The sequence below is a fragment of the Anarhichas minor genome, unplaced genomic scaffold (genome assembly GCF_050575085.1).
Source record: "Anarhichas minor isolate MPS153535 unplaced genomic scaffold, ASM5057508v1 ptg000007l, whole genome shotgun sequence".
Lineage (NCBI taxonomy): Eukaryota > Metazoa > Chordata > Actinopteri > Perciformes > Anarhichadidae > Anarhichas > Anarhichas minor.
This window is the reverse complement of record NW_027466453.1, coordinates 14,995,858-15,019,165: the sequence shown is the minus strand read 5'-3', so window position 1 is coordinate 15,019,165 and position 23,308 is coordinate 14,995,858. Positions and strand designations below refer to the sequence as shown.

The 23,308-nt window shown below is 43.5% G+C and overlaps 1 protein-coding gene across 1 annotated transcript in view; it reads left to right on the top strand.

Moving 5' to 3' along the window:
- The first annotated feature begins 3,710 nt into the window (after positions 1-3,710).
- The window catches only part of fam20ca (FAM20C golgi associated secretory pathway kinase a), a 36,018-nt gene continuing 16,420 nt past the window's right edge, over positions 3,711-23,308 (top strand). Inside the window, exons 1-3 of the mRNA XM_076080750.1 lie at positions 3,711-5,089; positions 5,747-5,934; positions 9,115-9,193. Coding sequence (XP_075936865.1) covers positions 4,539-5,089; positions 5,747-5,934; positions 9,115-9,193 — 818 coding nt within the window. The 5' untranslated portion in view covers positions 3,711-4,538. The remainder of the gene's footprint in view (positions 5,090-5,746; positions 5,935-9,114; positions 9,194-23,308) is intronic.

Genomic DNA, 23,308 nt, shown 5'->3' with positions numbered 1-23,308 from the left:
GACCATCCTGCTATTTTTATTTCTCTCCTGAGGTTTTGTAAAATGTCAAAATAGTTCTGGCTCATTCTGGAGCACTTTTAACTTTTAAATTAATTTGACTCCATGGCCTGAATCCAAAGCAAAAAGGATGCCGTTGCCTTCTTTAGGCCCGTCAATTGGATGCATATTACTTTTTTTTATTACGTTTATGAAATTGAGTCTCTCAATTTTCCTTTCCATAAGTGCTCTTAATTGCTTTGTTGCAAAGCGCATGAATGATACAATTTCTTCATAATCAACACAAATGGGTATTTAATCTCTCAGTCAATGTTTGCCAGAAATGGGGGAAAAACAAAACCTCTTTTCAGTGAAAGTATTTTGAAATATTAAGCTCTGGACAGTGGGGAACAAATAACTCAAATGCTTCAGAGAGAAGACAACTGCAGTTGCCAGCAAACGATTACAAATCGGCTGAAATAGGTTAGCTCTGCTCACTGGCAATCCCCGTTGATGTTGTGTGCCAACTGTGTGTGACTGTAGCATGCTCACAGGCTCAGACTGCTCCCACAGTCAAATGTACAAAATCCATCGTATGAGGTTTATATAGTCTTTTGAGTCCAAGCTAATTAAATAGTTCTTGAAATACCTTTTTTTTATCAGTGGATTCCGACGTGTCTGAACGTGCCAATTTGTTTTGTTTGGAGCACAAGATGAATTGGGACAGTAGAGCCGCCTTTGGGAGAGCAATTTGTTTGCTTGTTATCTTTAAGATCCCGTTTTATTTAGACGCACAAATCTGGCAGTGGCATGAACTCCAACTCAGTGCCTCTGGGAGGAGTGGCGCAAGCCAAGTGAAGCTCTTCCAATCGGGCCCATTTAGTGAGCCATGTGCAGCACACACACACACACACAACACAAGCCAAAAGAATATTTACCATTTGTTCATTTCATTACTCTGTGTTTCCGCTGAGCTGACATTACTATAGCTTCCCCATCTGACACTGAATACCCCTTCTGCTTTGTGACAAAATGGTTAAATAGATTTTCTTAGTGAGTTTGTATATTTCTGTCTGGCAGCTTGAATGAACTCCATGGCAGTTCAAATGTTTAATCCTGCAGAGTCTCAGAGAAATCTAGTCCAGGCCCAGCTATAAGTGCTGGCTTCAGTAATTGCTGCCAGTGCCCCCCCCCTGCAGTTAACAGTAAATGAAAGGTGTGTTTCACTTAATCAGCAAATCGAAAAAATTGCTTCTGAGAAGGCAGGCGGGTGTGTTTTGAAAGCAAAAGTTCCATGAAAGAAGATTAATGTTTGTGGACAACAAATAACCATATTATAAACCTTTGGATTCAAATTTAATTGATCATGTCTAAAATAAAGTGTGGGTGGACAGCGAAGCATGAGATTCCAAGACACACAATTAAAACATGAATAAACTCACAAAATACCAAATATTCTTGATACTAACTCAGAATAAAATGACTGTGAAATTTACTCACAATTAACAAGCTTCACATCTATCTCTCGCTCTCTTTATATATATATATATATATATGTGTGTGTGTGTGTGTGTGTGTGTGTGTGTGTGTGTGCTTTATGCTCACATCAATCAAATAAAACTGTAGACAGACATTTACAGCAAACAAGCACAGACAAGCCAACTGCCTGGTGAAGGAAGTCAAGCGTCTATAGGAGGTAAAGACACACACATAGATATATATATATATATTCTACATTTTTCATTTATTTATGTGTCTACCTTATTTATTGATTTATGCATTGTTGTTTAAGCAGAGTTGGTGCTTAAACAAGTGGTCTATTACTCTGTTTCAAAGATCCACAGAAAAGCAGACGACAGTTGTATTGACTGATAATAATTGCCAGCTCGTGAGTCTGTATGTGAGTCATCATGGCTACATGAGGTCCTGGAGACACCTACTGTAGAGGGAACTACCACAGACGTGGTTTTGAGTGAGTCGCCAGTCACAAAACCTTACAGGTGTAGTTGAGATCAAATGGAAGGTAGAGTTCCAAAATGAGCTTAATGACCCTGGCCCGACTTGGTGTTGCTGGCTGCTGTGAACCCACGATGGTCTCTAGTTAGGTTTGTTATGAAGCAAACATGTCAAACATATCTGATTTCAGTTCCTCAAATGTGTTAATTAGCTGCTTTTCGCTGTGAGAGGGAAGTCTGGGTCAGCCTGCTTGGCCTGTTGCCACCGCGACCCGACCCTGGATAAGCGGAGGAAAATGGATGGATGGATGGATAGCTGCTTTTCTCTGTGTTGTATAATATCGATACATAACGAGAGAATGCACAATGCGTACTGTGGTTCTCAATGAACACGGGAGACTACCGTCCACTAGGAGTAGATGCCTTCTCCTCTGAACTTTGCCCCAGAGCTCTCCTTTAAGCATTGTCCCCCCCCCCCAGTTCCTCTGATTCCTCACCTTTTAGACTGCATCCAGGAAGAGAATCTAACGGTCATTCTGCTGGCCCCATAACGGACATAACCCTACAACGTGTTATGCGGGTAAACGTTCCGCTTTTCAGTGCTGGTGTGTGAAGAGAGGCTCAGACCCTGCATCGTGCCATGCCTCTCGTGTTACCTTCAAACGTTTGTATCTGGTGTATCTGAGCCTTCCCCTGACTCATTTAGTGTTAAATGTGCCAGACAGCATATGAAGCGTTGCAGGACTGGCATGCTTTTACGCACTTGTCTAACAGTGTGCCTGTAATCTGACCATCACAGATAAGTGGGCTGCATTGGGACTATTATGATACATATTATTTTGTCCCACTCTTCTGCAGCAACAGTGTAGTGTGAAGAGAGTGTAACATATTATTTCTCCACACAGGACTGTTAACCGTGACACAGCCAATGCCTCTCTGCCTTATTGCCGGGTGTATGCTGTCTGCCTGTGGACCTTGGTGTCACAGTGGGGCATAGACTACATCAGCTTCGCCCTCAACCCAATAGCGAAGCCAATGGTATTAGTTACATATTGTACCTTAGGTTATCTGAGATGTAGGCCCCTATGGCTTCACCTACGCCAGCTGAAGAAATGCTAGTTTAAATTGGGAGCAGAGCTATGGTCGCACGGCTGTTGTATGTCGCAAGTGCGGCATAAAGGCGGGCCTATGCAGAACATAAGGGCCAGAAAATAAATCTTCATGACTACGCTTGCAAACAGGGATAAACCCTATAGCGACAGCTCTTGGAGGGCTACGCCTATAGTCTAGAATCTTTGTATCTAGAATGATGTAGGTGTGTCTGTGTTTTGGCCAGCATGTTTTATTTTGTCTCAAGAAACAGACTTTTGTTTTGGGTACCAATATAATAGTCCATCATCTGTCCTTGTGTCAGCCTCTCATAAATGTTGAATGAATTCCAAATATTCCTGGTGTGCTGCAGAACCCTTGGCCCATCCTCAAGGACCCATCGTGCCTCCCCAGAGTGCACTTAAAACAACTGTAGCTTATTGAGCACTTTCAAGAATTGCGTGTAGTATACATACTCATTGTTCTTCACATCATATATCTCGGTACAAAGCCAGCATAGTATTTCAGGTTGTGCCAACGCCCCCTGGCTGCGTGCAGGGGAGTTGCAGCCTCAAAGTCTTTCAGTCCACATATTTTTTTTCCCCTGAAGCTCGCCTTTCATGTCACTAGTGCTCCAGTACTTGTATGTGCAGACGCAGCCAACCTCTTCCTCGTGACGCAACACCGAGGCTGGGCTCAGAGGGCTCCGATCATAATATTCAACACACCCACCGTGGATGAACACTTGGAAGGAAGACAAGGCGGTGTGAAGGGGGGGGGTGGGGGGGGGGAAGACAAATGACAACCAGGATCCTTACACCTGCCAGCCAGTCTCTGATTTGACTTCAACGAGGCTTTGCACAAAGCAGGAGCGGGACAGCATCCAAGCGCCTCAGCGGATCAGCTGGTATTTTCTTTATGGAATTTTCACTTTCTTCTTTAATAATCAATTCATCCTAAATACCAGGGAGGCTGTGGACTATACCAATCTCTTTTTTTTTTACTTTTTTTCAGTCATGACACAATTGACACCTCACTCCGTGCTGGCAGCAACACAAGGAAGCAGATTTGAGGAGGAATATCGGTGCTTTTAACAAGACCCCCCCCCCCCTCCTCCTTCTTCTTCTTCCTGTTACCTATTCTTAACGATTTATTTAGCGGTCCGTCCTCCTGACACGATATCCTGTTCAACAAGGCAATGAATGAAGAGCACTTCTTGAGCCGCTGCCAGTGAAGTGTCCAGAGCTCACAATGTGTCGGTCAGCCCACCTGTCTGGCGACGAACAATTTGGACTATTGTGAAGAAAATAACAATAATAACAAAATAAGACCGAGCACATCATGGAGTTGTTAACATAGGCTGACACGCATTATGTGTGCAATGATCACAGTACATCTTCAACCTAACATTGCTGCTTTGTCATCGCATAACAGTGTTGGACATCAATGTCGGTGCTGTAAGGTGCGCTGCGCTTAAATCGTATTAGCCTGACTGCGTAAAGAAACATATATATAAAGATGATATTGTTTCGTAAATTCAGAGTGTTGATACTCATGGTGTTTTTGGTAGCGTGCACCATGCACATTATGATAGACTTGTTACCGAAACTAGAAAAGCGGGCGGCGGGAGCGGACGGCGGGGACGGCGGCTGTCAGTGCGCTCACCACCCCGGCGGGGAGTCGCAGGGCTGGGGGAAGCAACGCGCCATGTCCGCGGCTGAAGCTGGCTGGCCTAACAAGCACACGCTGAGAATCCTGCAGGATTTCAGCAACGAGCCGAGCTCCAACCTCACGTCGCATTCCCTGGAAAAGATCACAGCGGCCGGGGACAGAGCGGAGTCCGTCAGGCGGACGAGACCGTCTGCGGGGAAGGCGGAAGACCACAAGCCGCTCATCGGAGACGCGAGCGCGGGTCGGACGGTGCCCGCGCACGGTGTATCCCGCCTGTCTGCTCTGTTTGAGCATCCTTTTTACAAGGTTGACCTTCCTCCCCTCACAAACGATGACACTTTGTTCAACGTCAACACTGACATCAGGTTCTATCCCAGAGCAACCGCGAACCAAGGATGGTAAGCTGATGGAAATGTTTAAAACTTAAAGGGTTACAAGTGGGACCTGGGACAGACGGCTTTAACCTATTTAGCTGTTGATGATAATGGGATGGAAGAAGGGGACCAAAAGTAGGTGATATTACATGTTTGCTCCACAAAGAAATATAAGTAATCTGATATCTACATTGAAGTAGTTGAATTCAGTTAGCTCTTGTTCATGCAGGCCTGCAAATCATGAGACATGTGCTCATATCTGCCTGCCTGTCTGTCTGTCTGTCTGTTTGGATATCATCAAATCAACCAGCAGACAGGTTCATCCGTCCGTTTTCTCTGCCTCAACTATAATGTCCACAGATGCATCTGCTGTCTCCACCCACCTATTCTCATGGCATTTTACCTTTAAGGCACACAATTTACAAGTTACCATCATGCTGGATTGTTTTATATACCTGTCATTAAGGCTATATTGTAACTATTTTAACTCCATGTGTTACTTAGAATGAAGTGTTTTGTGCCAAAAGCCTATCCTTCAGCTTGAATTTGTCTGACACAGTTAGTCTGCATTGAGACTGCAACAAATTGTCTACCAATAACAAAGACTAAAAATAATCTAAACAGGAATCTGCTTGCACCACAACGTCTTGTTAAACCTCCTCCACTCTCCCTGTTTTCCAGGCACAATGAGGAGGGGAACGAAGAGGAGGAGGAGGAGTTCTCTCCAACAGGAGAGCTGACTGCAGAATCTTACCCCAACTGGTTACGTTTCCACATCGGCATCAACCGCTACGAGTTGTACTCCAGACACAGTCTTGTGCTGGACGCCCTCCTGAAGGACCTGGTCACACAGAGGATCACCAGCGTGGGTGAGTCAATCACAAAGTCGTAAAAATCTGAATGAGAACATGTGCTGCGCTACTAAATTGAAAGTAAGGATGGATAACAGATGGGTAGAAAAGGAGGGATCACACATGCCTGAAAAACGTCACGACGAAACATCTTCTGGCAAAGTTATTGGCAGGAAACATGGAGAGAAGAGTGGAGAAGAATTTCCCTCTACTAAGTCTAAAAGTCTAAACATTGCTTTCATTGCTAAATATCCATCACTGTTTTTCATTTGTAGACACTTTGCTTTTCAGATGATTAATATGTGCAAATTGCTAGGGGAACTCAAGGGAAGCTTTAAGAAATTCTGTTCTGTAAAAAGTAAAAAAAAGATGTCACGGTGCAGAGATTGCAAGATTTCTGCAAAGTATTTGTCAACTGACAAAGAGACAGGTCTGCTATAAGACTGATTTGTATTTTTCTCCCATGATGTACATTTTCTTTACTGTAGTTTGTTTTTTAACTTCTCATTACACTGATACCATCTTCAACAAATCTGTGTGAAAGAGATCTCAGTGTGAATATACCTTATCATTTTTGCTATAATGGCTTCATAAAAACTGGACAGTGAACACCAAAATATCCTCCACGGGGGCGTGTTGTTATCTCTATCTCTTTGTGCATCAGTGTCATTGTATTTCTTATTGAGGCTGTTCTCCACTACCTCTTTGTTATGAGTCCCTCTGGCAGCTCACAATCATTCATCATTCATGCTACACATCTCCGCCTAAACTTAATAGTTTGTGTGTTTTTGGTCGCCTCTGTTTATAATATATAAACCATCAATCTGTGCCCAGACACACCTATAAAAACACACACATCTGTCTTCTGAAATGAAAACCCAGCGCAGTGTGTGTGTGTGTGTGCCTGGAAGCACGCATTACAGCTTTTGTGCCCCGTAATTAAAGCACACGCACACCTCAGATCTGTCCCACTAAAATTACTAAACACAGAAGTTTCTCTGTTCAGCATTTTCTCTGTAACAGTGCCTCCCTCCTCTGTGTCTGTCCCTCTGCGGCCTTTTGTTCCGTCTCCAGCTGCACTCATAAATCATACGCACAGTGCCGTGAGGTGGCACAGGTGAGAGCAGGGTGGATTTATCATCATGGGGATGGGAGCGCACTGTGATGGTGGTGGGCAAGGCCCGGGGCTTTCTGAAAGACCAGAGAACATGAAGGTTTAGAAAAGGCTACATCGATTCATTTGTGGATGCTCGGAGAAACGGAGCAAGAGATGGATGGTTAGATCAACAGGGGCCCATACATCCTCGCACAGACACCGAGACAGATGGCCTTTAGGAGAATCAAAAGAATCTTTTGTTGAAGTGGGCGACGGTGGGTAAGTGCAGAGCAGGGCCGTCTTTCAATCAGGCGGTTCGATCCCCGGCTCTGGCTAGTCGCATGTCGATGTGTCCTGGAGCTTAACCCCATAAATTGCTCCCGTAGCTGTGTGTTAGAATCTGAATTGTAAGTCGCTTTGGATAAAAGCGTCTGCTAAAATGACTGTAATGAAGTTCGCTGACATGTTTGATCACATGTCAGCGCAGATTCAATCCAGGGAAACAATCAGCTGAGCTCTGCTGGGGTTTTTCACAGGGGATTAACTTTTGTAGTTTCCAATTAGAAACAAAATTTTATAAACGTCCAGCACAGAGCAGAGAATTGAGGTCAGCTCCTCAAGGATTGTGGCTTATGGGTTCAAAGTCACAGTATTAAAACATTGTCCAGTTGTTTGCAATCTCTCAAAGGTTTTAGGTTTGCTGTATAGCTGTAACAAGTTTAAAGATTACTCTGGGGCACCGTCCACTTGTCCTGGCTGCAGCAAATCTAGCACACGTGTAGGCATAATGCTCTCGGTGCGTTCTTTGGCTTTGATTGCCAATCTACTTTCAATATCCATCCTCTGTCGTGAAGAAGAGGCGCTCACCTCAGGTTATGCGGGTTTAACTCTGTGCAACAGTGGATGTAAAATGCAGAAGCTTTTGAAAATGAGTCACGGTAAATGGGGAGGCTTGCCAGCAGTGAGTAAAGCAAAGTGAGACAGACAGAGCATAGCAGAGACAATATGAATAAAAGGATGGCATGTGCAAACAAGGAAGGAGAAAAAGGGTTCTCTCATAATATTTCTTTTATGAGAGAACCACCAAGAGATTCGATAAACACAAAAGACAGTTCTGTGGGTAGAGTGCAGCCAGCTACTCAGCCAGCAAGCCATTCAGTAAGTGGGTCCACTACATGGGGCTTATGTTGATATTGGGGTTAGGCAGAAGCGCTGTGTTGTGTAATACGCTCAAGTTAATGCGCTGTAATAAATAGGCAAATCCCACTGAAAGCCCGTCCATTATGACGGAAACACAAGGCATTTAGACAGGCCGGGCGGTGCCTTTGTTTGAGTCGGAGGCAGGCAAGAAGTTAAGGCTCCATCAGCCTCTGGGAGACACTGTGGACATGACTGATAGTCAGAGACATGGGCCCTGGCTCACGTTTTGCTCGTTGAGATCAGTTTGGTGGGAGTGAGAGGAAGACACAAGCACATCTGTGTACAGAGAAACATCTGGTCAGAAAACAGGTCTGTTATGTGCACATATACACACATGGATGGAAACACGCGGTTCGTTTTCTATTTGATTCAGGAAATGAAGATTCAGCCAAGTTTTGAAACAAGAGGATGTTCAAAATGTAATTGCACAATAATAACACGCTTCTGAATTGTAGTGTCCGTGGACTTAATGTGCCAAAAATCACTGTGTGTTTTTTGGCTCTCTCAAAGTGACACATGTTGTCACTATTATATTTGTCCATCTCCAGTTTCATCAAACTCAGAACTAGCTGTAGTTGTCAGCAGACGCTTTTCACGCCACTTCTGTCTCTCAGTCACACCCACCTCCTAACTGCCACTTTGGTTGTACAGTGTCTGGCAAATTGGTCAGCAGATGTGAGAGCTCTATTACGCAGTCATGCAAAATTGCATCCTCCAAATTGGCAAATAATGAAACAGCTGTGCTTATGCGGAAGTGTATTTCAGTGTGTTTGGGTTCATGTGTGTGCGTGTATGTGTGTGTGTGTGTGTGTGTGTGTGTGTGTGTGTGTGTGTGTGTGTGTGTGTGTGTGTGTTTGTTTGCTTCAAATACTCATCTAACATCTCAATTGTTTTTCTCTCAGCCATGAAATCAGGAGGCACCCAGCTGAAGTTGATCATGACTTTCCAGAACTATGGACAAGCTCTGTTCAAGCCCATGAAGTAAGTAGCACAGATACTAAATTTACACTTTACTCTCCACCAAATCATCTGGTTATCGCAGATGTTATCAGTGTCCAGAGTATCCATCTAAAAGCAGTTTCTCTGCTTTAAGTTTGAGCAAAATCTGCATTTTTCCACCTAAAATAACTAACATCAAAAATCTGTTCAATGCACTCGGTTTGATGCGCCCACTTGTAATGCATATGCTTCAAGAAGGCTACATGAAATCTCCTCTGAATAGGTGCCAAGCGCTGCCGCTGCATGTTTTCGTGCGTTCGGATATACAGCTCTCCCCCTCTGTGTGATCTTTTTTTTGTCTGCTTTTTAATTACCATCAACAGGCTTATGTGTTAATTAAAATGAGCATTGAGCCGTCGTCAAGACGTCTTTGGGGAAGCATATATGCTAGCAAATGCGCTTGGTACATGAAAAATAAATACCCTCCCTCTCAGCTGTCTTGAGTTTTACCCGATGAATTCCCATGCCGACGCAAATAAACAGCGTCCAGGCCAACTGGAAGTAATTGCTCAGGAGCCTGGTGCGATTGCTATGAAATGCATAATGGGTTTCTACATGAGAGCCTCAGTGGAGAGTATAAGATCCTGGGAGAGGGACAAGGAGACTGACAGAGGGGGTGGCTGGGTGAGTTTTTCTTGCAAGAACTGGTGCTTAATACTTGTGAAAGCTCAAAGTGTCACATCTTGACATTCTGCACAGGTATACTCTTTGGTGATTCTTTATTTCAAGTGAACCAAGCCCGTTACCATACCAGCCAAAGCCACACTTGTGGGAGGGTAAACAGTCCAGGCCTGTTCGGTCAACGTCAGCTTGGAAATGAATGATGCAACATTATATCTTTTCCCTGTCAGGGCGTGATTTATGGAGAGCTGCAGCATTTATTCTCAGTTTATTCACTTAATATTTGGTGTTTGTATCCCTTATTCATCTCCTCTTTACCTGAATGTAGTGCAACTTAGCATTTCATTTCAAGGTCAATAAGCAGCTGAATTTTTTGAACATGTCGCGTCGTTTACAGACTTGGCCGCAGAGAATATGTGATCCAAACAATGACAAGCTGAGCATCTATTGAAGGTTCCATACATACAAACCTTTCAAGTCAACAACAGCATCCAGCAGGCATATCTGACAGGAACAGAGATTACCCGATGTGTGTGTGTGTGTGTGTGTGTGTGTGTGTGTGTGTGTGTGTGTGTGTGTGTGTGTGTGTGTGTGTGTGTGTGTGTGTGTGTGTGTGTGTGTGTGTGTGTGTGTGTGTGTGTGTGTGTGTGTTTTGATTTAAATAGATGTTTGATTGGATAAGGCCTTCACAGGCTCCTTCTAGGCAACAGACAGCATGCATGAGTACTGTGATGTCAGGATGGGTTAAAGAAGGAGAGTGTTGTGAGGTGTGGTCAGCAGGTGGGCTGTTGCTCTGACTATCATCTGGTCTTAATAGTATCAGGGGAAAGTCATACATTATCAGCAGTCATGCAATGTCTTGTGATACAGATGTTGTCAGTTTCAGAACACAGATAATGAGTTCCTTATAGGAGTAAAGGTTGTCAAGGTGTGAAATGTCTGCACAACAAAAAATACACAGTGATTGTCTTTATGTATTGATATGTATGTCTACTTTTGTGCATGAGAATGAGAATAGTATATCATTTGCCCCACTTTTCAATAAACCTTTAGCTGATTGAAAGATTGAAGCCTCAGGTTCAGAGTTATGAGAATCTAGAAAGTAAATGATTTAATTGCTCGTGTTCGGGTTTCATTTTAAAATTTAAATGATGTTGCTTAGCAGGGATTGGATACATAACACTCCAATAAAATGTAAACGATAAGTGCTCATTTCTTACGGTAGTCTTTCTCAGTTGCTGTCAGAAATTCTTTTGACGGTAATTACATGCCAGTTTCTGAATTATATGCTACAGATTCCCACAGCTCTTTATTTAGCCTGTCATATTTTATTCAAACTCCTTGCTTTGACTGTCACCATCATCCGTCTCCAGTGTTTACAGATATTATGCAAAAGTCTTAAGAGCGGAAATACAAAAATATCAGTTTTCTGCGAGAGATAATGTAGAAAGATAACCTTTGTTCTTCTTTTGTTAATGCACATCATTAAGTTTCGTTTTTTTCTATCATGGCATTGATGTGTCCCACTTTTATTTTAGGATCTGTGGTGCATTATGGGTACAGTAGTTCAGAGCCTTTCTGCGTTGTATTGTTTTTTCTTCACCTGTCCTATTGTGCAGCATCAAGTGGTGCTTCAAAGAGGCTTTGATGTTTCAGGCCTCCTTTGAGCTGAATGCAAATCTGCACACTGGCATGGACCAGGAGACTGCACAAGCTGACAGCTTGCCAGACACCTCCACAAGATGTTTTCTCTGTGCAGCTCTGGGAAAAAAAGTTTGTAGCTCGCTTTTATTTGTCTGACAAGCTCTATGATCGTGTTTGGTGATTTAAAGTGTGTGCCAACACTCAGGGGTAGAAGATGCTTGTTAAGTTTTGCAAACTGCAATTTGGTTTAGTCAGTTAGGTCACGACAGCCTGTTTTTCCCCCAACAAAAAAATATCTCCTCTAAAATTGGAGTCAGCCAAATGTTTCTGATCCTCCCGAAAATTTGAATCTGACAATCACACAAGTACAAATATAGTTCCTTAGATGCGGATATTATAAATCATTTTTAGAGGTCAATTCATGCACAACTGCAGGTGTCTGCACTAATGCCTTGACTACCTACGAGTAAAAAAGTGGATGAATTATAGCGGTGTCACCATGAGAAAACCTTTAGCCAACAAATATGAATGCAAATTCTATTTGAACGAAATATAGGGATATAAGATGGCTGTGAATTAGGATGGAGAGGAATGAAGTGGCATGTGAAAAGCGAGAGGGCTGGTGTTGGAAGACAGATGACAGGCAGTGATAGACCAGAGGGTAGGCGAGCAGTTAGCACTGCCAACCTGTCAAGGAACTGGGTCTTCCAGCTGGAGGCGGGTTACAGGCTGAGCGGAGACCCTCTATTGCCAGGCCTCTGTGTCTGTCTGGCTCAGGTCCCTGGTGCCCCATCCTACCCATCCCCTTGCCAAGATCCTGGCTGTGGTGTGTATACAGAACAGCAATGTTCATGTCATGGTAATTGGATTTGTCAGACAGAGGGTTGAGGGATTGAAGGAGGAAGTGTAAGCCTCAGATATGCAAAGAAAGAATTAATTTCTCCATCACACGCTGTTTGACAAGCCTGTTTCCACCCCCTTCGCTTTGATTTTGTTGATAGTCTTACAGTTCCAAATGGTGTATGCATTGCAGGAAGAGCAAAAATAACTTTGATCGTCCCTATTTGTTGTGTGCATGTCCCAGTCGTGCCAAGAGCTATTATATCAACGCACAGGGTTCATTGCATGTAAACACATGTGCTAGGACATATACAGTATATAGGGCACACATGTCGCTTCTTTAGCACCGTGGGAAATCAAGAGACATGCTCATCTGCATGAACCAGAACAGTTATGACAAGCTCTAGCGCTGGTAAAGCCAATGGGGATGGATTCTTAGCTGCAACACCCAAGAGGCTGTTATGTTTTTATCATCTGCAGGCTATTTCATAACCAAAAGTTAATTTGAGGGCCTCATCATATCTGCTGTGCCCCATTTGGGTTATGACCATCTCTGTAGATGGGGAATTGTATTAGGGCTGAAGTCATCTAATGTTCTCTGGAGGTAGCCTCTCCCTGCTCTGGTTATTGATCTTATCATGAAAGATTGATGATTTTATTAATGATTTGCATGCATTTGTGTAAAGTGCAAGAGGAAACAGAGCTGTTCATAAAGTGTTTTTGATGGTTTGTAATCTTTATGGTAAGCTTGATGCTGGAGAGTTCACCTGTTGCTTACAATTATTTCCTGTATACGAGAACTGCCAGTTAATCTGTCCATCCATCCATTTACTCTCCGCTTGTCCGGGGCTGGGTCCCGGGGGCAGCAGGCTTTACAGGGTATTCCAGACATCCCTCTCCCCAGCAACACCTTTACAGCTTTACAAGTTGGATGTGCACGGAAAACCTCTAAAGGGAGGCGTCGTGGAGGCATATACTGATCAGATGCCCGAACCACCTCAGCTGGCCCCTTTCAACACAAAGAAGGACGGCTCTACTCTTGAGTTCCCTCCGGATGTCTGAGCTCCTCCTTCCATCTCTAAGGCTGGGCCAAGCAACCCTGCAAAACCCCTTCATTTCAGGGGTTTGCATCGGTCATGACCCAAAGCTCATGACCATAGGTGAGGAACAGAACATAGATGGACTGGTAAATTTAGAGCTTTCCCTTGTGGCTCCACCACAATGGTCTGGCACAGCCGATGCCAGTGCTGATGCCGAACACTCTGTCAATCTCACACTCCAGTTTTCCTTCACTTGTGACACTTTCCTCCACTCAGCTGAGCCTTGAAATCCTGTCCATAAAGACCACAAACAAGAGCGGTGACAAGGGAAAACCCTGGCGGAGGCCAACAGCCACTGGGAACGTGTTTGATTTGTGCTGAGTAAACGGACACAGCTCTCACTTTAGTCGTACAAGGACCGTAAGGCTTGTAGCAATTACCCCAGTACACTGTATTCCTACAGTACCCCCCACAGAACTCTCCGAGGGACAGAACTTCTCCAAGTCCACAAAAGACATGTAGACTGGATGGGCAAACTCCCATGACCCCTCCAACAGATCTGCAAGTGTAAAGAGCTGGTCCACTGTTTCACGGCCAGGACGAAATCCGCATTGCTTCTCCTGGATCTGAGGTTCAACAATTGGTCGGAGCCTCCTTTCCAGCAATCTGGAATAAACTTTCCTGGGGAGTCTGATTAGTGTGATTCCCAGATTATTGGAGCACATTCCCTGATCCCCTTTTGTAAAAATGGGAACCACCACCCAGGTCTTCCACTCCACAGGCACTGACCCCAACTTCCATGCAAAACTGAAGAGGTGTGTCAGCCAAGACAGCCCAACAACGTCCAGAGCCTTCATCATCTCAGTGAAAATATCCACCCCTTTAGCTTTTTGACTGCACAAGTTTTCGCCTCCAGAAACGCGCCCCTGTTTCCCTTTTCTGGGCGAGGTGCAACTCTTTTGGGTCAGTTATTTTAGATATCTCTTGACTAGATAACAAGCATCTGTGGTCTAAATTGGAAGGAAAAAAAACTGACACAGATGTCACAAAAAAAAAAGCCATCACATGGAGCTTCATAAGATCCATTCTGAGCCAAAGACATCCAATTGTTTGGAACCTGAACATCTCATTTCAAGGATGAATACGGCATGATTACATACATCTACATGCACTTAAGCACACTGTATGTTTACATATTTATGTAAATCTATGTATACATGGCATTCACTGTACGAACACACAAAATCCCCCTCTGAATTCATCATCATGTCTTAAAATATGTTTTCATTATCCTAGACCCTTAAGATGAAAGTATTCCTCTTTGGTAGTCACTTGTATAACACTGTTACCCTAAAGAGCCCCCACAAGGGCCAAAAGAATGCCGTTGGCTCTCATAAGTTAGACACACTTTTGAGAGGTGTAGTCTGAGCTCATCTTTGGGGGTGTGCACCAATGAACCGTGTTACTATAGACAGCTGTTCGCACAGCTGCGGCTCACACACACACACACACACGCACGCACACACACACACACACACACACACACACAGACAAACACATACACTTACATGTGCACACATGCTGCAAAGAGAAGGATGCTGTGGGGGTTAAGGAGTTTGTGCACCCTCCATCACCCGGGGCTGGTACTGGAAAATCCGCAAGCAGCAAGCCAAGTCGCAGCTGTAGCCACTCACTCAGAGCTGTGGGTATATTACACAGAAGGTGATGACCGCAAGCCCACACTTTGCCTGCACACACAATAGAAAAGTAGCTCATTCAGTCCCGACCGCTCACCATTTAACACTTCCCTAATGATTTCCACCCTGACGAGTCAAAGAGCCTTGAAGCACATAAAGAGACTTCAAATGTGATGAAACGTCAAATCTTTTCACTTTAACATCCTCGTCTTGTAGACCATGATGAAGTTTTCTGACCTCAATCTTGCATATTATATAAAGCTGAGTTGTCATAACTCTCTTTTCACGTGCTGATAGGTTATGTAAACTGTAGCTATAGCCCTTATGGTTGAACGGACCGTAGCAACGAGAGACTCCTCAGGTTTTCAATAGCTCTGGCATCAGATTGTCTATATGTATACATATGTATATATATATTTAAATCTAGCTATTTTCTCACTATATTTTTATGTCAGTACCATTATCATTTATTTTTACTATATTTATTATTATTTTTTTATATACTACGGTCTTACTTGTAAATAAGATCTTGATCTCAATGTCACTTCCTGATTAAATTAAGTGTGGCTGGCAGCGGACAGAGCAGTTCACTGTGCCAAGCAAGTTGTCTGACCCGGCTGAAATGAATGACAAGCTGTAGCGAGGTGTGGTTTGTTGGCAGAGAAGTGTGTACGTCGAGTATGCATATTATGTCTGTTCATCTAGAGTGTGTTTTTGATTCTCTTTTGAGTCACTTCAGTGTTCGCACCTCAAGTGTTTGTATCTGTGCGTGTGAACGTGTGTGAGAGACTACTGTTTGACTTGTTTCCATATTTGCAGATGAGTGTCGGGAGAAAGAGAAAAAAGAAGTAAAAGAGAATAAAAGAAGAGAAAAAACAGAATAATGTAAGATATATAAGGAAAATATGTCTGCACTGTCTGACAGATGTAGACAGAGAAACAGTTGCTTACGTGTGTTGTACAACACTTCCCAACGAAGCCGTAACGAAACAGTTTGTTGTCATCAGTGTTGGTGTTCGTCTTTACTTTTTGGTGATGTCATGAAACTGCTGTAGTTATTTTTATTTTGTAGTTAATTTATTTATTTTACAAGGTTACATTTTAAATGCAATTCGTGCGTAGTTAGAGGAAAACCCTCATTATTTTGGTTGACAGTGTAGACTAGGACTATTCTCTTTTGAATTTGATTTATTTTAAAAACATTTCACAACTTGCTGCGCTTATTGAAGAAAGGGGTGACTGTTTATTTTTTATCGGACATGTTGTTAGTTTGTGGTATAGCAGCTTGGAATTACATCCGTATTGTTCCATTTCACTTCTCAAAATGAATGTGCAGTACAGGAAGGCAAAAAATAAGGGTGTGGTGGATGGGAATGAATGGAGTTGCAGACCTGCATTAAGATTTGCCTTTTCTATCAGTCCTAAACAAAAGATGTCCCTAACTTTAACCAAATGTCTTGCCTCACCTGAAATATACCTTGACCAGAGTTTATTTTCCATAGCCACAGTCTTTCCCTGAGCTTATGCAGAGTTACACGCAGATGTTTTGAATTAACAGACTGGTATTTACTTTGAGTAACAGTTCTTTGCAGCAGTAAAAGTAGTTGTAAAGTTGTAATTTGCTCTTTTCAGAAATAACTTTTGTTTTCTGGGAAATAATGTCTGCTGTCAGATATTTTCTGCTCCGACCCTCCTCTACATTTTATTGTCTATATTTCTCACACAAACACACACCCACACACACACACACACACACACAGAGAGTGAGAGTTTTGCGGTGTCAGGCGTTCACAACATCTGTTTCTCATGCAGCTTTGTACTCTCAGCCAGGCAGCCGCAGAGGGTCAGACCCAGCGGCTCTTCTTCTCCCTCTGCAGGTCTCTAAGATTAATTTTGGTTTTTAAGCTGCTCTAATGTGGCTGAGGACTGCTCATCTTATACAGCCTCGTTTCTCTTCCTCCCCTTTCATCCCCATCCTGACCTCTCGCCACCTTTATTCACTCTTGCAGAGAGTTTTTTGTCGTCGCCTGACACTGTTGCAACGTCAGTAGTCTCAGTGTGGCTTTCTACCATGTGTGTACGTTCTCACTGTTTTTCGTTTGTCCTCATTTACACTCTGATTTATACTTTTTCTGTTTCAGACATCCATGTAAACAACCCCAACTAATGAAATTCTCGATCTCTCAGCTCCGCACTGTGTGTTGCTTAGCAAATGATGTGGGTTGTTTGCATGTGTTTGAACTTGAAGTGTTTATATCTGGTTAACCATGCATGTTCGTGACTGTGTGTGTGTGTGTGTTTATATGTGTGTGTGTGTGTGTGTGTTGTAAGTGCGTAGGCGCTGTGAACTCTTGTAGGCTGTGAGATGAGCCAGTTAATTAGTCTGATGCTTTAACAGTCGTGTGACCAGCTGGTTTGTCACATCTGTTTCGTCACCAGCGCACACGCACACTTATCTCAGTTGAGAATTTGCATTAGTGAAGACGTTTTAATAAAGCTTGGCGAAGTCTTCATGAAGTCTACTGCAAATTTTCAATGTGTAATGTTTTAATTGAAGTGTCAATCATTTATGTGTGTACTGCTCATCATCTTTAATGTCTCGTCATTAACGTGTGCCTCTGGATCTTCTGCCTTCGATTCATATCATTCACATCTGCCACACAGTAATTACCAGTGACTCATTTCTATTCCATTGGCTGGATGTTCTCAAAATAAGTTACATCTTTTCGTGTTCCTCTTTCTGTCTGTGTCTCAGCTCGTCGTCTATTCTTGATTCAAGAGGTCGGCAGTGCGGCATCTGGCACTGAATGTGCCTGTGTACCAACTCAAATCTCAAATATATATATATATTTTTTTGTCTTATTTTAGACTCCTGAGCCTTAAACTCCCCTCACACCCTCCCCACTCTCACACACTTCACATAAAGACATCTCTCATGAATGTTTTACTAGGTCAGCTCCTGAGGAAGGAGCGTTTTTTCTTCACCATCCCTCCCTTCCTCCCTTCTCTCCGTCCATCGCTCTCTCTGTCTCCACCTCCCGTTCGTGCTCCTTTTTGGACTTTGTTTGTTTGATTCGCGGAGGCGGTACTAATCCTCGGCTTGTCCCTCGCCTCGCTGCTCTGTATTTTTAGATTCTCCCCGTTTTCTCTCTCCGTCTAACAAGTGTTTATGCACTCACTGTGTAATGTGGCCAAGCTGTGAGTACCCAAATCATAATGTGATTACAGGCCAGTTGAGTTGCTCGTGATGATACTAATTGTGTGTGTGTGTGTGTGTGTGTAGTTATGAGTTAATGGCAATGACCCCAATCATCAGCAGTCATACCTCAGTGTCCCATCTTATTACAAAATAATGAGCCACATCATGTCAGTTTCCATTCTTTCTTACATCCTGAGTTATTGTTCTATAGTTCTGGTCATCATTGCTATGATTTATAACGATCTAGTTCTGGACATGGAGTTCAATAGATGACATGAGAAACTTGAGCAGTTTAATCACACATATGTGGAGGAGGAAATGAAGGCAAATATTGAAATTGGAGGTCTTTGGTGTAGATTTTGCAAACAGATTTACTAGTTTAATTTTTACCATCATTGTGTATGTACAGTTTGTATGAGAAATATTGAAGGAGTAGTTTGCAGTAGCTAGAATAATCTGCTCAATGAATTTATGTGGTCCTGTATTTACAGAGACTCCAGGAAGTAACTGATCCTGTCCAGGAACTAGCCCGGCCCAGATCAAAACCACAACATATCATTTTTACACGTCGGTTTTTTGTCCATATTAAACAAAAGATATATAACATTTTCCTCTGTGAGCTTTAGAGGTCGTTCTTGTTAACTTTGAACAGAGCCAGGCTAGCTGTTTCCTTCTGTTTCCAGTCTTTATGCTAAGCTAACCGATCTTTTAAATCTCGCCAAGAGAGCAGATGAGCGTATTTTCCCAAATGTCGAACTAAATAAGAGAACAAACATTTTCCCTTACTTGTGATTGTCTTAAAAACTGTTTAATAATCAGAATATGCATTTATAATGTATACTTATCAACACGGGTGTAAGTATGTCTGTTATTTTTATTTTTTTAAGTGTGTGTGTTTTTGTGTGCATGCCTGTGGCTGTGTGGTTGGGACCAGAGCATGTCTGCTCCTCTGTGTTACTCCACATCCAAGCGAATCACATTCTTGCAGTTGTGCATGCCTGTTGTGGTGGATCTGTTTTTCTCACAGCTCTGTGTGGTTATGTTGCTCAGCCATCCTAACATATAATTATAGCCTAAAATACAGTATGGGGGGAAAGCTTCCCGCTGGAATGTTGCTGCCGCATTTGTCTGGAATGCTAAAAATTAATTTCCCTCCAGGAGCTGAATTGTAGACATCTCAAACGACAATCTCTTTTTATGAGGCGAGGAAAGCAGGCCAAACCTTGACTCATGAAGGGGATATTGTACCTTCAGCGGGAGTTTCTGCTGAAATTATCTGTCCCAGATCGTAAACGAGTACTCAGGAACGCTGCATTAGCTTGAAGGGAATTTTCAAAGGATAATTGTCATTTAAGTGATTTGGTGAATCCACCATCTGCAAGTAAGAGCTTGCATTTTATCAATTTACCCTGACAAGTTAGACAACAACTTGCTGTGTGACATAAAATCTTGCTAATGGCCCTGATGTTTTTAAATTCTTGTCTCTCTCAGAAGCTATAATGAGGATAATTGTTTGGGCTTCGACGGACCAAAAGGGGAGGATTCTTCTTGTTTTCCTTACAGCAGTCTGAAAATGACAGAGCACACATGCCTCATTGTTACTCTGTCACTAAATCAACTGTTGCCCGTTAACAATGGGACCACACGCACTGCACCAACCCTTACAACTGAGCTCAGTCATTAGATAACGACTTTTCCCAGGTAGATCCATCACAGTCCGCCTGAATGTCTCTTCAGGTCGAATGAATGAAACAGCAGTTCTTTAACAGAGAGACAGAGGGAGAGCATTGTGGCTCTGAAACTTTGGCCTATTGTGATAACATGCACAGAGGTTAATATATCCATTGTGGGCCAGGCCCTTACATGTCTAAGCCTGTCCTATGCAAGGTGGCAATTAGGCTATGTGCGACTCCCTTATCCCCCTGACAGAGGCCAGTGGAAGGGGCAGGAGAATGCGATCATTGTCGAACAATTAAACCAGTGGAGGGTTCTGCCTTGCTTTGCCCATTGTCAGGGCAGGATGTAGGAGGGGCTACTGTCGCCAGGTCTGGTATCACCGGGCCACCCGATCCAGGGGCTTGCCTGGGTCACCCCTCCCCTCCCACCCTACTTTTTACAGCTCTTGGCAGCAGGGATGCAAACAGAAGAGCCTCTGTGTTGGAGGTGCAGGGAGACTCCCATTCAGTGTTGCTGCTGCTTGGAAGATTGTGCGCAAAAGGGAGTGCTATTGGAACCTCTGGGTTTCACGAATGTGTCAACTGGCTGGTGGCACTGTAGGAAAAGTCAGGTGATCACCAAAATCATCAGTCTTTAAGCTTTGGGATCCACAAATGTCTTTACAAATTGTCCTGACATTGTATCTTGCCCCTCTTTGTGAGGTAGGAGGACCAATGCACCAACTACACATCATCATTACAAGATGATGAATTGGGACACGGTCTGCAGTGACATTAAAGGTCACATTACGCACACGATGATGCATGGACCTCATGATACGCTGTATGACCAGTAATAGTGAAGAGAATATATATATCTCCTCTCGGATTCTTCACTGTGAGCATCACTTGGTGAACTAGAATAAGAGCTGTAGTGTATCTTTAGACTAATGTCTTTGATAGATACTGAAAGTACATCAATTTGTCAGAAAGGTACACATGGTTGTAGTGAGAAGTCTCCTCTTCATTCCTTTCACATATAAATTAACTATACCCTCAAGTGTGCTGGACTCGTTCCATCCCATTTAGCAGTTACACAAGGATAAATGCAACCCTTGGAACTGTTTTTCCAGCGGTTTGACCACTTCCTCCTTCACCGCCATCACCCACTCATGACCACTATGACATCTCTCAGCCACCACTTAGCCTCTGATAGATGGTTTCTATTTAGGAAACGGCATCTGACCCCAAACCACTGAGCACAACAAGACTGTTGACAGGCCTAAATAGAAAAGTTCAGCTGCGGGAGAAGCGAAGCACAAACATCCATCCCCCCCCGATTTGGGGGCCTCGCCCGCAAAATAGCTTTCTGGAAAGACTCTTTTGATTGCTTTCTTTGGTTCGAGGTATCACAGTTTTTGACTTTTATGCAGTTACGTTTCACTCGGTGGCGTGGAATCCATTTTGGGACGGTGAGGAGAAGCGGCGTTGGAAATAACTGACAGCTTGCTAAAATTGAGCTGTTCCCTCTCTGAGCTGGATGTGGTGATGGATAAACTTCATGAGCTTTTAGCGCTGAGCAGAACAGATTGTCACGACTACCCCAAAGCCTCTCAGGTAATTATTAAACACATTCATTAGGGAGCTAAAAACAAAAGACAGCACTACTAAATCAAATGGAATTCTGTCATCAGTCATGCGCTGTTGGAACACGGCATTTTAACAAGACTCACATCGGACTAATTAGGGTAAAAGTCTTCAGAGATAATCAAAAGTAAACGACAGCCTCTGTGGATCTGCCGCTGTGTGCTAACACTACGTGTGTGGCCATGTGTGTGTGTGTGTGTGTGTGTGTGTGCATGTTTGTATCTGACAGTTTTCATCTGCGTTTGTGGTTCGTCCACGTTCTGTTTAAGTACACACAGATGGGGAAGGGAGAGATTGGCCCGCAGCCACATTGCCCTTCAAGGAAAAGGAAATCAGAAGGAGGGAGGTGAGAGGAGGCGAAAGAAAAAGGGGGAAAGTGATGGAGGTGTGTTTGTGGATACATGGCTGACTGATTTATACCCAGGGAATCTTAAGGGGGCACACACTGCCTGAGGAAGGGCAGAGAGAGAAGGGAAGATCATTATTGGAGCAGTAAAGATATCTGACATGCAGCAGGTGATATTAACCAGTGTTTTAAACAGTATGTATTTGGGAGAGAGACTGTGTATGAGTCCGTTTGTGTGTGTGTGTGTGTGTGTGTGTGTGTGTGTGTGTGTGTGTGTGTGTGTGTGCGTGCGTGCGTGTGTTTTTCTTATCTTTGGGTCAACATAATAGGATTGTCTTCCCCCCCCCCCCCCCCCCGGACAGATGGGTAAAGATGTCCACAATGTCTACTCACAATCCAATTAACTTTTCTTGGCTCAAACCGTACAGAAACCCTCCATGTCCTGGCTGAGAGCGGTGCGTGTGTGCGTTGGGGGCGGTCGGTCTGGGAAATGAATGCTTCCCAGGATTTAACATAATTTGCTGTAATTGGTGTTTGCTGTTCAGCAACTACTTAGCAATAATCAAATAAATCTTAATGGCCTGTACCACAGGCTATAGCTTGGAGGATGGACCTGCGTGCAAAGCCTCTCAGTAAAGATTCTCAGTCTATGGATGATTTATATGGTTTGGCAGGTATTCCAGTCTCATCTTCCTCAGCACTCATGCTGGCACACTCCTCTGCCAATTTCCACTCGGGGAATCTGCTTTGAATTTTATCTGAAGAGGGGAACATGATTGTATTGTTGCCCTGGTCACAGATTTATTTGTGTCCTTTTTTAACCTCAAATTTATTTTACGACAAAGAGAAAACATGCAGCTGTCCTAGAAACAGAGCATTGCTCTTTAATTCACCCTGGTTGTTTTTCAGACGACGGTCAAATGCCTGAGAACAATCACAGGGAACTGAGACTGAGACGAGAAAGTGTAGCTGCTTTCAGTATCTTTTCCTAAATCCTCCTCAGTCTGAGTGGAGAGACTACGTTGTGCTAGACCTGCAGTTTACTGACACGCTCGGACTGGGACTTTTTTTTCCCCCTCCTCTCATCAGCTTCAGCTTACATGTCATGCTGAATACCAGCGCTTGTTACTCAGTCCCTGTGAGATGAAGACTCATGGTAATGCCCATTGATTTTGTGTGCGGGCAGAAACAAAAACTTGCACGCACACACACACACACACACACACAGGGAAAGCTCTTAAAATCCACATTGATCCCAACAGGCGGAGCGATATCGAGTTTGTTTTCATTATGAAAGTGATGTCGGCTTTTGCGGACTTTAGTTGATCTTATGTTGCCTCTATAAGAACAGAAATGTCAAGGTGGGAGCCGTCTTTTACTTTTTCCCACATTATGTAGTTTGCCCCCC